Source organism: Mastomys coucha, unplaced genomic scaffold, assembly GCF_008632895.1.
Source record: "Mastomys coucha isolate ucsf_1 unplaced genomic scaffold, UCSF_Mcou_1 pScaffold25, whole genome shotgun sequence".
Taxonomy (NCBI): domain Eukaryota; kingdom Metazoa; phylum Chordata; class Mammalia; order Rodentia; family Muridae; genus Mastomys; species Mastomys coucha.
The window spans coordinates 229,069-243,448 of record NW_022196908.1 but is presented as its reverse complement, the minus strand read 5'-3'; the positions used below and the strand labels follow the sequence as shown (position 1 = coordinate 243,448).

Here is a 14,380-nt window from a genome sequence, read left to right as displayed (position 1 = left end):
AAGGAGATATTGTAAATAAGGAAATGTCTAATGAAAAAAAAAAGAAAATATCATCCTGAGTAAGGTAACTCAGTCACAAAAGAACAAACACAGTACGTACTCACTAATAAGTGGATATTAGCCCAAAAGTTTAGAATACCCAAGATTCAATCCACAAATCATATGAAGCCTAAGAAGAAGGAAGACCAAAATATAGATGTTTCAGTGCTCTTTAGAAGGGTGAACAAAATACTCACAGGAGGAAATATGGAGACAAATTGGGGAGCAGAGAGTGAAGGATAAGCCATCCAGAGACTGCCCAACCTGTGGATCCATCCCATATACAGCCACCAAATCAGGAATTTATTATGGATGCTGGAAAGAGCTTGCAGATTGAAGCCTGATATGGCTGTCTCCTGAGAGGCTCTTCCAGAGCATGACAAATACAGAGGCAGAAGCTGGCAGCCAACCATTGGACTGAGTTCGGGAGTCCCCGATGGTGGAGTTGGTGAAGGGACTGAAGGAGCTGAGGGAATTTGTAGCCCCATGGAGGAAGTAACAGTGTCAACAGGCCAGATCGCCCCCCAGAGCTCCTGAGGATTGGATCACCAACCAAAGAATACACATGGAGTGACCCATGGTGCTGGCCACATATATGGCAGAGGATAGCCTTGTTAGACATCAGTACAAGGAGAGGCCCTTGGGCCTGAGCATGTTCAGTGCCCCAGTGTAAGGGAATGCCAGGGTGGGAGGATGGGAGTGGGTGGGTAGGAGAATACCGTAATAGAGGCAGGGGGAAGGGATAGGAAGTTTCTGAAGGGGAGACCTGAAAAGGGGAAAACATTTGAAATGTAAATAAAGAAAATATCCAGTAAAAAAGGGCCAGCAAATATCTTCAACAAAATTATAGAAGACAACTTACCTATCCTAAAGAAAAAGATGCTCGGGGCTGGCGAGATGGCTCAGTGGGTAAGAGCACTGACTGCTCTTCCAAAGGTCCTGAGTTCAAATCCCAGCAACCACATGGTAGTTCACATCCACCCGTAATGAGATCAGATGCCCTCTTCTGGTGCATCTAAAGACAGCTACAGTGTATTACACTGGAGCGGTGGGGCTGTCCTAAGTGAGTTCAATTCCCAGCAGCCACATGATGGCTCATGGCCATCTGTACAGCTACAGTGTCCTCAAACACATAAAATAAATAAATAAATCTTAAAAAAAAAAAAGAAAAAGATGTTCATAAACATACAAGAGGCCTACAGAACTCAAAACAATCTCTCATCATACAATATTCAAAAGACCAAATGCACAAGACAAAGAAAGATATTAAAAGCAGTAACAGAAAAAGGTCAAGTAACATATAAAGGCAGACCTATCAGAATTACACCAGACTTCTCGTCAGAGACTATGAAATCTAGAAGATCCTGGGCAGATGTCATACAGACCCTAAGAGAACACAAATGCCAGCCCAGGCTACTATACCCAGCAAAACTCTCAACTACCATAGATGGAGAAACCAAGATATTCCATGACAAAACCAAATTTACACAATATTTTTCCACAAATCCAGCCCTACAAAGATAATAGATGGAGAATGCCAACACAAGGAGGGAAACTACACCCTAGAAAAAGCAAGAAAGTAATCTTTCAATTAACCCAAAAGAAGATAGCCACACAAACATAATTCCACCTCTAACAACAAAAATAACAGGAAGCAACAATCACTTTTCCTTAATATCTCTTAACATCAATGGACTCAATTCTACAATAAAAAGACATAGACTAACAGACCAGATACGTAAACAGGACCCAGCATTTTGCTGCATACAGGAAATGCACCTCAATGAAAAAGACAAACACTATGTCAGAGTAAAGGGCTGGAAAATAATTTCCATGCAAATGGTCCCAAGAAACAAGCTGGAGTAGTTATTCTAATACTGAATAAAAGCAATTTTCAATCAAACATTATCAAAAAGGATAAGGAAGGGCACTTCATACTCAATAAAGGGAAAAATCTACCAAGAAGTACTCTCAACCCATCTAAGCTCCAAATGCAAAGGCACCCAGATTCATAAAAGAAACTTCCCTAAAGCTCAAAGCACACATCACACCTCACAATCATAGTGGCAGACTTCAACACCCCACTCTCATCAATGAACAGATCATGGAAACACAAACTAAACAGAGAAGCAGTGAAACTAACAGAAGTTATGGACCAAATGGATTTCACAGATATCTATAGAACATTTCATCCTAAAACAAAAGAATATACCTTCTTCTCAGCACCACATGGTACCTTCTCCAAAATTAACCATATAATCAGTCACAAAACAAGCCTCAACAGATACAAGAAGAGTGAAATAATCCCATGCCTCCTATCAGATCACCATGGACTAAGGCTGGTCATCAATAGCAACAAAAACAATAGAAAGCCCACATACACAGGGAAGCTCAACAATGCCCTACTCAATAATTTGTTGAAGGAAAAATAAAGAAATTAAAGACTTTTTAGAATTTAATGAAAATGAAGGCACAACATACCCAAACTTATGGGACACAATAAAAGCAGTGCAAAGAGGAAAACTCAGCTCTGAGTGCCTCCAAAAAGAAACTGGAGAGGGCATACACTACCAGCTTAACAGCACACCTGAAAGCTTTAGAACAAAAAGAAGCAAAAACACCCAAGAGGAGTAGGCAGCAGGAAATAATCAAACTCAGGGCTGAAATCAACCAAGTAGAAACAAAGAGAACTATACAAAGAATCAACAAAACCAGGAGCTGGTTCTTTAAGAAAATCAACAAGATAGATAAACCCAATTAACTAGATAGCCCAAATTAACTAGAGGGCACAGAGACAGTATGCAAATTAACAAAATCAGAAATGAAAAGGGAGACATAATAAAGGAAACCAAGGAAATTCAAAAAATCACCAGATCCTACTACAAAAGCCTATATTCAACAAAACTGGAAAATCTGATGAAATGGACAATTTTCTAGACAGATACCAAATATCAAAGTTAAATCAAGATCAGATAAACCATCTAAACAATTCTATAACCCCTAAAGCAATAGAAGCAGTCATTAAAAGTCTCCCAACCAAAAAAGCCCAGGATCAGATGGTTTTAGTTCTGAATTCTATCAGACCTTCAAAGAAGACCTAATACCAATACTCTTCAAACTATTCCACAAAATAAAAACACAAGGAACACTACCCAATTGATTCTATGAAGCCATAGTTATGCTGAATATTCTCCCTTGGAGATGGAATGGTTTCTACCTAATCAGGAACTTTTCACAAATTCCTTTCATAAAAGACTTCATAAGAGATTTTTTTTTTTTAACTTCTATCATGTTTAATGTTTGAAATAGACTTTAAAGGCTCTCTCTTCTTCGCCTGCGTGCCTTGTGGGACTGGGCAACTGCTAGATCCTTGGACTTCCATTCACAGCTGCTGCTGACCATTGTTGGGGAGTTGGACTACAGACTGAATTAAGATGGGAACCCTCGTGACCCGTAAAGATATCCCCCCGTGGGTGAAAATTCCTGAAGACCTGGAAGATCCAGAAGTATTCCAAGTCAACACGCTGGTGCTAGAATCTCTGTTTGGCCCTCAGAGATCTCGAATGCCTCATATCGAGCAGGTGAGCCAGTCCATGTTTGTGCTGAAGACTCTGGAATCTTCCGAACTAACCGAGGTCTTAATTTATGGCTCTTCCAACCAAAAGCTTCGGGCTAAATGGATGCTTCAGTGTATGACTGAGAGGTACCGCCTGCGCCAGGAAAAAGGAATGCCCAAGCTGCAGGAATCCATGAAGACTCTGGAACTAGACCAGTGTTTGGAGTGAAGCCAGTTTCCAGACATTGTGGCCAGTGGTTCCTGGGTGATTTTTAACTTTTGTTATATCCTAACAAGATATTCCTGGATCCTTGCTGTGCATTCTGATGTGAATAATATCTCTTTTCCAAGGTTATTATTCTGATCAAATAATAAAATGTAAAAGATTTTAAAAAAGAAATATAGACTTTAAAAAATGGTTGAGGGCATATTACTTTTAGCTTCAGAAGATATCATGTATATTTAAGAGGAATTTAACTACTATAAATTGTTTTGATGACTTAAAAATGTCAATACTGAATTGTATATTTTAAAATAAATTTTATTAGTTTAATAGAAATAAGAAATAAAAAAAAATCTCTCAACAGTGGTCTCCTATAAAATAAAACAAATTTAACACTTTTTTACACCAAGAGGGAAGAACCAGAGCACATTCACAATCTGAGCAAAGCAAAGCCAAATTCCAATAGTACAAATAATTCAACAATTCAAATAATTGTACTATTCAATTCAATAGTACAATAATTCCAGTTGAATCTGGGATTACTACCTTTTAGGCTCCTCCAAGTGGCTTGGGTCACTTTTCCAGCTCTGCCCTCTGCAGTACATACAACTTATTTTTAGGCTCTGGCTGGCTCCCCTCTACCACTGCTTCTGTTCATGGTGGTTATGCTATGGTACTGACCTCAAAATGCTGGGGTCTCTTGCTGCAGCTGGGCTACATTTTCACCAGTAACCTCTTTTGGGCTCTCTTCAGGGACTCCAGACCTGCACACAGTGCCAAGCCTCAGCTGCTCTCCATGATCCCTTCATGCCTTCAAAACCAGTACCATTTGGGGGACTCTTACACTACCAAAGTTTGGTTGCCAGTGCAAGGCACAACTTTGACCTCCTCTGGAACATAGCCTCTGTATGTGGACCACTTCCCAGAAGATTCATGCTGGTCTCTTCTTAATCATAACTAGTTCTTCAGCTTTAGCTGACCAGCATCTATTGTCCCAGAAAAGCAAAAGTTTTACTTTAGTGGTTTTAGGCTCTTCTTAATCACATCTGATTCTTCAGCTCCAATTGACCAAACACCACTGATTCTTTACAGAAATGGCCTATGAGTCTTTGCTTCCATCTGAAACAAGTGAGGCCTCCATTGTCTGCACTGCCCTCGATATTCTTAACTTCCAAGCTCCTGCAGAATAGCCCACTGAGCTCTCAACATTCAATGGCTTTTCTAGCACAAAGTTCCAAAGTTATTTCCTAATCCTCCCAAAGACTACAAGGTCAGGCCTGTCACAGCAATACTTCACTTCTGGTTCGAGTTTCTGTCTTAGGGTTATCGTTGTTGTGATGAAACACCAAACAAAAACACATGACCAAAGCAATGTGGGGAGGAAGAGTTTATGTGGCTTACGATTCCACATCACTGCTCATCATTAAAGGAAGTCAGAACAGGATCTCAAACAGTGCAGAAACCTGGAGGTAGGAACTGATGCAGAGGCCATGGAGGAGTGCTGCTTACTGACTTATTTCTTACGGCTTGCTCAACCTGCTTTCTTATAAAATCCAGGACCACCAGCCCAGTGGTGGCACCACACATAAAGGGCTGGGGCCTCCACCATTAATCATTAATTAAGAAAATGCCCTACAAGCTTGCCTACAGCCTGATCTTATGGAAGTGTTTTCTCAATTGCGGTTCCCTCCTCTTTGAATACTCTAACTTGTGTCAAATTGACATAAAACCAGCCAGTACAGTTAGCTAGGTCGTCACTGCCTCCAACTCTGGCCTTACTTCTTCATCAGACCTAACTCCCTATGGCAGGGGTCTGTAATCCTAGCACTCAAGAAGCTGAGATAGGAGGTTCTTGAGTTTGAAGCCAACATGGGCTACATAATGAATACTGAATAAGCTTGAACTACAAAGTGAGACAATGTCTTTAAAAAGATAGACAGACAGACGGACAGACAAACTTAAAAATCCTGCCATTTGCCACAACATAGACAGCTCTTCAGGACATAATGCTTAATGAAATAAGTCAAGTACAGAACAAAACCTTATGGTATGATTTCACACATATGTGGAAAATAAAAATTTTCAACTATAGATAGAGGATAGAGCAGTAGTTACTGGGAAAAGACAACTGGGAGGAAATAAGAAATATAGATCAGAAAAGACAAAGTAGCAGAGGGATAGAATGGTCAAGACTATAAATCTAATGTACAATGTGAAGAGTATGGTTAATAACAGTGTATAATAGTTGGTATTTTTCTACATGAGACTATTATAGTTGCTCTTGAACACAAAATGAACAACTATTTGAAAGGATAAATTGTTAATTTTTAATAAAAATCATTTTATTGCCTACAAGTATTTTATAATATGTTACGTTACTCAATAAAATTTATTTTAAGAAGAAACATTTATTCAAGAAAAATCTATTGAACTTTAGGTGGTAAAAGAAGGAACATGTGGTTTTAGACATTCCTTATTCCTACTCTAGCTCTATTTTCAATAGTGCTATATGGGTAAACAAACCAAGGAAACCAGCAGCTATACTGTCAAAGTTGTCTAACTTGATTTGGAGAAGAGTTCAGAAAAGCACATGCCTTGGGTTTTGTGGAGGGAAGCAATGAATGAATACCCAGAATGACTAAATGAATACCCAGAAATACAACAAAGTAATCCAAGGAATGAAGTACTTAGTCTTGAAAAGCTCCATCATGTATTTTGTGTCTGGGAAGATGCATACTTATGCTAGGATATGTGCATACTAAAGAGATATAAATAATTGGAAGGGATTTCTACTTGTCCATTGAAGAAAATGAAGAAACATGCAGGCATAAGTAAGGCATGATTTAAAAAAAATGGTAAAAACCATGTAGTAAAAACCATGGTAGAATCATAAACAGTATGAATATTTAATGTGATCCTATTCACACATATATCTATTAGCAAAGGGTATAAATATTGATGGTATAATGTTTTTAAGAAAGACTTTTGAATAATAGTTGGGATGTTCTATAAGCTATTCTAAGGATTCTCAATCTCAGAACTATGATACATAAACTGAAACAGTTTGATTCCTTCTGATTGCTTGTTTTTACTATATCTTGCAACTTCACTTAATATATTAATTACATCAGTATTTGTGGTGGAATTCTCATGGTTTTCTATATGCAAAATTATACCTTCATTTCCCTTTCTTACCTAATTACCCTGGTTAGGATTTCTATTCTTATACTCAATCAAAATAGCAACTGTGAGCTTTCTATCTTGTTTGTGATCTTACAGGAAAGATTTCAACTTAAGACCTCCAAATAGCCAAAGCAATCTTGTCCAGAAAGAACAAAAGTAGAGGTGTCATACTACCTAATTTCAAAAGCTATTAAAAGGCTATAGTAATCAACATGACATATAACTGCTATAAAAATGGATACATTGACCAGTAGAACAGAGAGCCATTGTTCTAAAGTATACATGAAAATCCATCAAGATAGATCATATTCTGAACCATAAAACAAAGCTCAAAAAAAGATTAAAGGAATCTAAAAACAGAATATGCTTTCTCAGTATAGTGAAATTTGCTAGAAATAAATAACAGAAAAATATGTCCCATGTATGTAAATTAAGCTATATATGATTTAACAGTTACAAGTAAAATAAAAATGTTTTGAACTAAATAAAAATGAGTATACAGTTTACAAAAAATTAGAAAGCATTAAATTAGTGATTAAAAGGAAATATATTGTAATAGATGCATATATTATAAAAGAATAGCTAAAGGCAATAGCCTATGGTATAACATTAAGAAATAAAACAAATAAGAGTAAATTCAACTTAAAGAATGAATAGTTAAAAATAGGCCAAAATAGGGGCTGGAGAGATGGTTCAACAGTTAAGAGGTCCAGAGGTCCTAGTTCAATTCATAGCAATCACATGGTGGCTCACAACCATCTGTAATGGGCCCAAATACCCTCTTATGGTGTGTTTGGAGTGACAGTGTACTCACATACATAAAAAAAATAAATATTTTTTTAAAAAATAGGCCAAAATAAATTGGAAATGGAGGACAAGAAAAATGAATGGATCCAAAACTTTAGCCAGGTTCAAGATAAAAGAGGAAAGAAACAAATTACGAATATCAAGAAAATTAACTGTGCTATCTTCCCTGCTTGCTGAGTCCTCTGGAAGAAGCCACGATGCCCTGAACAACCTGCTATCCCATGGGGACCTCCATTCTCCCACCACCTCTCCTCCCACCTTCATAAGACCTGTTGAGCCTGAACCATATAGGTAAGCTTCTCCTCCACCACCCATCTTCCCTGCATGCTGAATCCTATGGACATCCAAGCTGCTCTGCATAGCCTGCTAGCCCAGGTCGACATCCATTCTCCCACCACCTCTCTGCCCCCTATCATTGAACCTGCGGCTCCTGAACCATATAGACTTACAAATCTGATATCATACAGCCCAAGGATACCCAGCAGAGGCCTGCCACACAAGAACCATCAAGGTTTAACCCTGCTTCCAATACCTACTACTGCCATGGGCCAGACAAGTCTTGGCCCCTTAACCCATGGGAAAAATAGGTTCCTGGTACTCAGGCGGGCAAGAAGTTGGTAGATTGACAAACAGACACAACACAAGGGAGTGTTGGATCTGAGTGTATTTTCACAAAGTGATCATCAGGCTTTTATAGTCATACAGAAAACAAAAGGAAGTTAGATAAACAGTCAGGGTAATTGACAGAAACCAGGCAGGCAGGCAGCAGCTACATCAAATTCAGCTTGATCTTAGCAGCCAGGTGAGAATGCTATTTCCTTCAAAATAGCAGTCAGTGATCTTAACCGCTGAGCCATCTGGCCAGCCCTAAGCTAATCCTCTGGGCTTGTCAGATGTAAGCACCAGGAGGTCCCATTCTTGAAGCTCTTGGGAATGACTTTGTAACTTTAAGCATTTGTGACAGATATCCAATTTGGCTGGGAAGCCCACTAGCTTCCCTCTAGTGACTATGTTACTTTGTTGACAGTAAACTCTAATGCCTGATCTCTTTCTCCTTCTCTGGAGACAATCTGTCTGATTAAGTAGTTTCCTTGTGAAATTCCAAGCTGACAACAGATTGGCACCGATTAGGATGCTAAAACACTGTGGGGGTCAGGAAACAACATTTAATCTAGTTTAGGTTGGGACACCTCTATTCCTAAAAATAAAACAATACAGAAAGAAAGCATGCAAAACTCTCCATCAACTATCAGAAAGACAAATCTGGAACACATCCATGATTAAGAGATGCCAAAGAATTCCAGGAGTTTAACTTCCTTGAAGCTTTTCGCCTCTGTAGGTTGCTGTCACATAGACTCGACTGGAGTATGTGTGGCATACTACCACAAGAACATCCAGAGACCAAAACCATCCAGATGGCTAAAGGCCCTTGTACTGGCTGGTTTTGTGTGTCAACTTGACACAGGCTGGAGTTATCACAGAGAAGGGAGTTTCAATTGGGAAAGTGCCTCCATGAGATCCACCTGTGGGGCATTTTCTCAATTAGTGATCAAGGGGGTAGAGCCCCTTGTGGGTGGTGCCATCCCTGGGCTGGAAGTCTTGGGTTCTATAAGAAAGCAGGCTGAGCAAGCCAGTAAAGGAACATCCCTCCATGGCCTCTGCATCAGTTCCTGCTTCCTGACCTGCTTGAGTTCCAGTTCTGACTTCCTTTGGTGATAAACAGCAATGTGGAAGTAAGCTGAATAAACCCTTTCCTCCCCAACTTGCTTCCTGGTCATGATGTTTGTGCAGGAATAGAAACCCTGACTAAGACAGCCCTCAAAAAGAACACTATCAACAGAAGCTTTTGACACCTTTCAAAGTACAGCTTCCAGAGCCCACTACAATAAATCCCGGATATCCTAACACAACTGAAATATAAGAAATGACCTTAAAATCCAATATTATAAAGATAATAGAGGCCTTTAAGGAGGAAATGAATAAATCCCTTAAAGGCATACAGGAAAATAAAGTTAAACACGTAAAGGAAATAAAAACTGTGCAAGACCTAAAAGTGGAAATACAAGCAATAAAGAAACCAGAAACTGAGGGAATCCTGGAGATTGAAAACCTAGGGAAGAGAACAGGAACAACAGATGCAAGCATCATCAACAGAATAAAGGAGATGAAAGAGAGAACCTCAGGCATAGAAAATATGATGGAAGAAACTGATACCCAGAAATAAACCCTCCCATGTACGGACACTTGATTTTTGATTAAAGAAGTCAAAACTATATAATGAAAAAAAAAAGAAAGCATCTTCTACAAATGATGCTGGTCTAACTGGATGTCTACATGTAGAAGAATGAAAATAGATCCATTATTTATCACTCTGCATAAAACTCAGGTCCAATTGGATCAAGGACCTCAATATAAAACTGGATATACTAAATCTCATAGAATAGAAAGTGAGAAATACCCTTGAATGCATTGGCAAAGGAGACAATTTCCTGAACAGAACTCCAATGGCTCAGGCTCTAAGATCAACAATTTGAATCTCATAAAACCGAAAAGCTTGTATAAGGCAAAGAGCACTGTCAATAGGACAAAACAACAGCCTACAGATTGGGAAAGGATCTTCACCAACCCTACATCTGACAGAGGACTAATATCCAAAATTAATAAATAATTCAATTAGTTAGACACCAACAACCCAAATAACCCAATTAAAAATGGGGTACAGAGCTAAACAGAGAATTCTCAATAGAGTCGTCTCGAATGGCCAAGAAGCACTAAAAGAAATGTTCAAATTCCTTAGTCATCAGGAAAATGCAACTCAAAACAACTCTGACATTCCATCTTACACCAGTCAGAATGGCTAAGATAAAAAACTCAAGAGATAACACATGCTGGCAAGGATGTGGGGCAAGGGGGACACTCCTTCATTGCTCATGGGAGTGCAAACTTGTGCAACCAATTTGGAAATCAATTTGGTGGTTTTCTCAGAAAACTTAAAATAGTTCTACCTCAAGATCCAGCTATACCACTCCTGAGCATATGCCCAAAAGATGCTCCACCATACCACAAGGACACTTGCTCAATTATGTTAACAGCAGCCATATTGATAATAGCCAGAAACTGGAAACAACCTAGATGTCCCTCAACTGAAGAATGGATAAAGAAAATGTGGTTCATTTACACAATGGAATACTATTTGGCTATAATAATAATAAAAAAAGACATCATGAATTTTGCACGTAAATGGATGGAATGTGAGTTATCATCCTGAGTGAGATAACCCATTCACAAAAGGACATGCATGGTATGTACTGACTTATGAGTGGATATTAGCCATAAAATAGGATACCCATGCTATACCCCACAGACCTAAAGAAGCTAAACAAAGAAAGTAGGCCCAAGTGAAGATGCATGAATCTTACTTATAAGGGGGAATAAAATAGTCATAAGAGGCAGATGGGGGGAGGGAGCTGGGGGAAGGAGAGGGAAATGGGGATGGGTTTCAGGATCAGGTTTTGGGAGGGTCAGGAGGGATGGCTAGATGACTATGAGAATAAATGGAAATCTGCAACTGATGGGGGTAGGGAGGTGGGGGCATCTCCTGGATAAGAGAGAGAACTGGAATAAGGGAGGAACCCAATAATCAATAGAGGTGTCCTCAGCTGTGACTCACAGCACTGGGGATAGGGAACCTGAAGAGGCTACCTTCTCTAGCAGGCAGGAACCCCAGTCAAGCAAAATGGACACCAACCCACCCACAAAACTTTTGACCCCAAATGTATCCTGTCTACAAAAAATGCAGGCATGGGGATGGAGCAGAGACTGAGCAAATGGCTAACCAATAATTAATCCTCTCAACTTGAGACCCATCCCATGAGCAAGCACCAATCCCTGACACTAAGAATGTTACTCTCTTATGTTTGCAGATAGGAATCTAAAATGGTTGTCTTATGAGAGGCTCCACCCAGCAGCTGACTCAGACAGATATAGATACTTGTAACCAAACAGTGGATGGAGCTTCGGGACTCTTATGGAAGAATAGGAGGAAGGATTGTAGGCCCAGGAGGGGATAGGAACTCCATAGGAAGACCAACAGTAGACTAACCTGGTCCCTTGGGGTTCTCAGACTCTTAACCACCAACTAAAGAACACGGGCTGGACCTAGGCCTCTCTGTACATATGTAGCAGATGCGCAGCTTGGTCTTTATGTGGATCCCAAACAACTGGAGCGGGGACTATCCCAAAAGCTCTTGCCTGTATGTGGGATATGGTCTCCTTGCTGGGCTACCTTGTCTAGCCTCCGTGGGAGAGGAAGTACCTAGCCTTGCAGAGACTTGAAGTGCCAGGATGAAGGGATACCTAGGGGGTACCCACTTGCTCAAAGAAGAAGGGACAGGAGAAGAAAGAAAGGATTGTGGGAGGGTGACCGAAGGAGGCAGCAAGTGGGATGTAAAGTGAATAAGTAAAAAAGTAATTTAAAAGTATTTTTAAAAATTAACTGCAAAAAAAAAATCAAGAAAAATTTTGCTTTAATATTAACTCTCAAAATAAAACAAAATACTTAGGAATAAATTTAACCAACAATGTACCATCTGTGTATTCAAAACTATAAAGCATTGATGAAACAAACTTGATAAGACAGAATAAATATATCATTGGAGAATCTACAGTCATTGCACATATAATTAAGCTTAAAAAGTTATGATTGCCATCTCTATATGGAGAGGATGACTTCAAAACAATGTAGAGGGATATGTGAAGATGGAAGCCAGGATAGAAGTGACACAAGAAAACAAACAAAGAAACAAGCCAAGAAGTGCTGGCAACTAAGAGAGCATTAAGAAGAGTCACCAAAGTAAAGTATACAATCACAAGGACATGCTGCATGTGAAAGACTGGAAAATTTAGAAATTTAGAAAAAGCATGTTAATGGAAATATATTAGTAGAAATGTATACTGTATAACCAGCCTTCACATGTGGCAAAACATGTTTTTCCATAGAGGCATAAGAATAACAAAGGCTGTAGTAAACTCATTCCTATTCACTATACCTAGGAGCGGCAAGAAAGCAAACTCCAAGAACAAACTGCATGTTTTTGAAGAAACTGAGGTTATCTTGTATTCTTGGAGTTTTCTCACAAGCACTCAGAATCAACACTTAGACATTCCTCCAGGAACCTTAGGAATCAATACAAGGGGTAAGGCTATGTCTACCCTATACCATGTAATACTTTCTAAGGTTGTAATATTCCTGGTTTATATGCTTTAAACACTTTCCTGTGGATATTGAGGCTTTCTTTTTTTGGATGATACAGGATAAGGAGTTTGGCTAGAGCACTGTAAAGTTATCCCTAAGTTGGGATTTTAATGTTGCCTGGTGTTTTGTCACTCTTGTGATTTCTACAATAGTCTTGGAGATAAGTCTCCAGATACCATTCCAACTCTCCTGAAAACATGATCAGACTACACAAATTTTTTTGTTGTACAGCAAAATGAACATACTTAATGCTATGGAGTTGTATATTTAAATGGTTAATAGGGTATATTTTATGTCATCTATTTTTACCACAATTAAAAAATATTTTCTCACACATCTCTTACCCAAATGATCTTCATGTTGGTGCCAAGTACAATTCACAGACTTGGAAGCTGTATGGCACCAATGGATGTATAATGAAAATAAATTTTTAAAGTTGGACAGATGAAGACCTTGAGCTATGTCTCCTCTCTTAGTCAAATTCTGGAGCCTGCTTTGTTGGTGCAACAATTTATGGAACCACATCCTAGAAGATAAGAGAGAGTAGAATAACAATATAACACATGAGGCCATAGGAATAATGTTATAACTATAAACATAGTTATAAGTATTGAAAAACAATAGGTTTAATGATCTCAATGAGACAAACCAGATTTTAAAAAAAAAATGTTTAGCCTAGAAGCTCAGAATACTCAAAATACAATCCACAAACCACAAACTCAAGAAGAAGGAAGACCAAAGTGTGGATGCTTCATTCCTTCTTAGAAAGGGATACAAAATACCCATCTAAGGAGTTGCAAAGACAAACTATGGAGTAGAGACTAAAGGAAGGACAATTCAGAGACTGCCCCACCTGGGAATCCTTCCCATATTCAATCATCAAACCCAGACACTATTGTGGATGCCAGCAAGTGCTGGCTGACAGGAGCCTGATATAGCTGTCTCCTGGGAGACTCTGACAGTATTCAACTAATACAGAAGTAGAGACTCACAATCATCCATTGGATTGAGTAGAGGGTCCCCAATGAAGGAGCTAGAGAAAAGACCCAAGGAGCTGAAGGGGTTTGCAGCCCCTTAGGAGGAACAACAACATGAACTAACTACCCTCAGAGCTCCCAGGGACTAAACCACCAACCAAAGAGTACACATGGTACGGCTCAGGACTCCAGCTGCATATGTAGCAGAGGATGGCCTACTCGGTCATCAGTGGGAGGAGAGGCCCTTCCTTGGCTCTGTGAAGGTTCTATGATCCAGTGTAGGGGAATGCCAGGGCCAGGAAGCAGGAGAGGGTGGGTTGGTGAGCAGGGGGAGGGGGGAG

General features: G+C 39.4%; 1 protein-coding gene and 1 pseudogene across 4 annotated transcripts in view; one reads left to right on the top strand and one right to left on the bottom strand.

The window, feature by feature from the left end:
- The window catches only part of Tmlhe (trimethyllysine hydroxylase, epsilon), an 86,170-nt gene that overhangs the window by 60,066 nt on the left and 11,724 nt on the right, over positions 1-14,380 (bottom strand). For 2 of the 3 annotated variants that reach the window (XM_031346464.1, XM_031346465.1), the window contains exon 2: positions 13,407-13,588. The exons of the other annotated variant lie outside the window; for it this stretch is intronic. In XM_031346464.1, coding sequence (XP_031202324.1) covers positions 13,407-13,587 — 181 coding nt within the window. In that variant the 5' untranslated portion in view covers position 13,588. The remainder of the gene's footprint in view (positions 1-13,406; positions 13,589-14,380) is intronic. 3 annotated transcript variants of the gene reach the window in all.
- Positions 3,474-3,839, top strand: LOC116074228 (annotated as a pseudogene). The gene has a single exon (XR_004112147.1). The product of XR_004112147.1 is annotated as a developmental pluripotency-associated protein 5A pseudogene (transcript).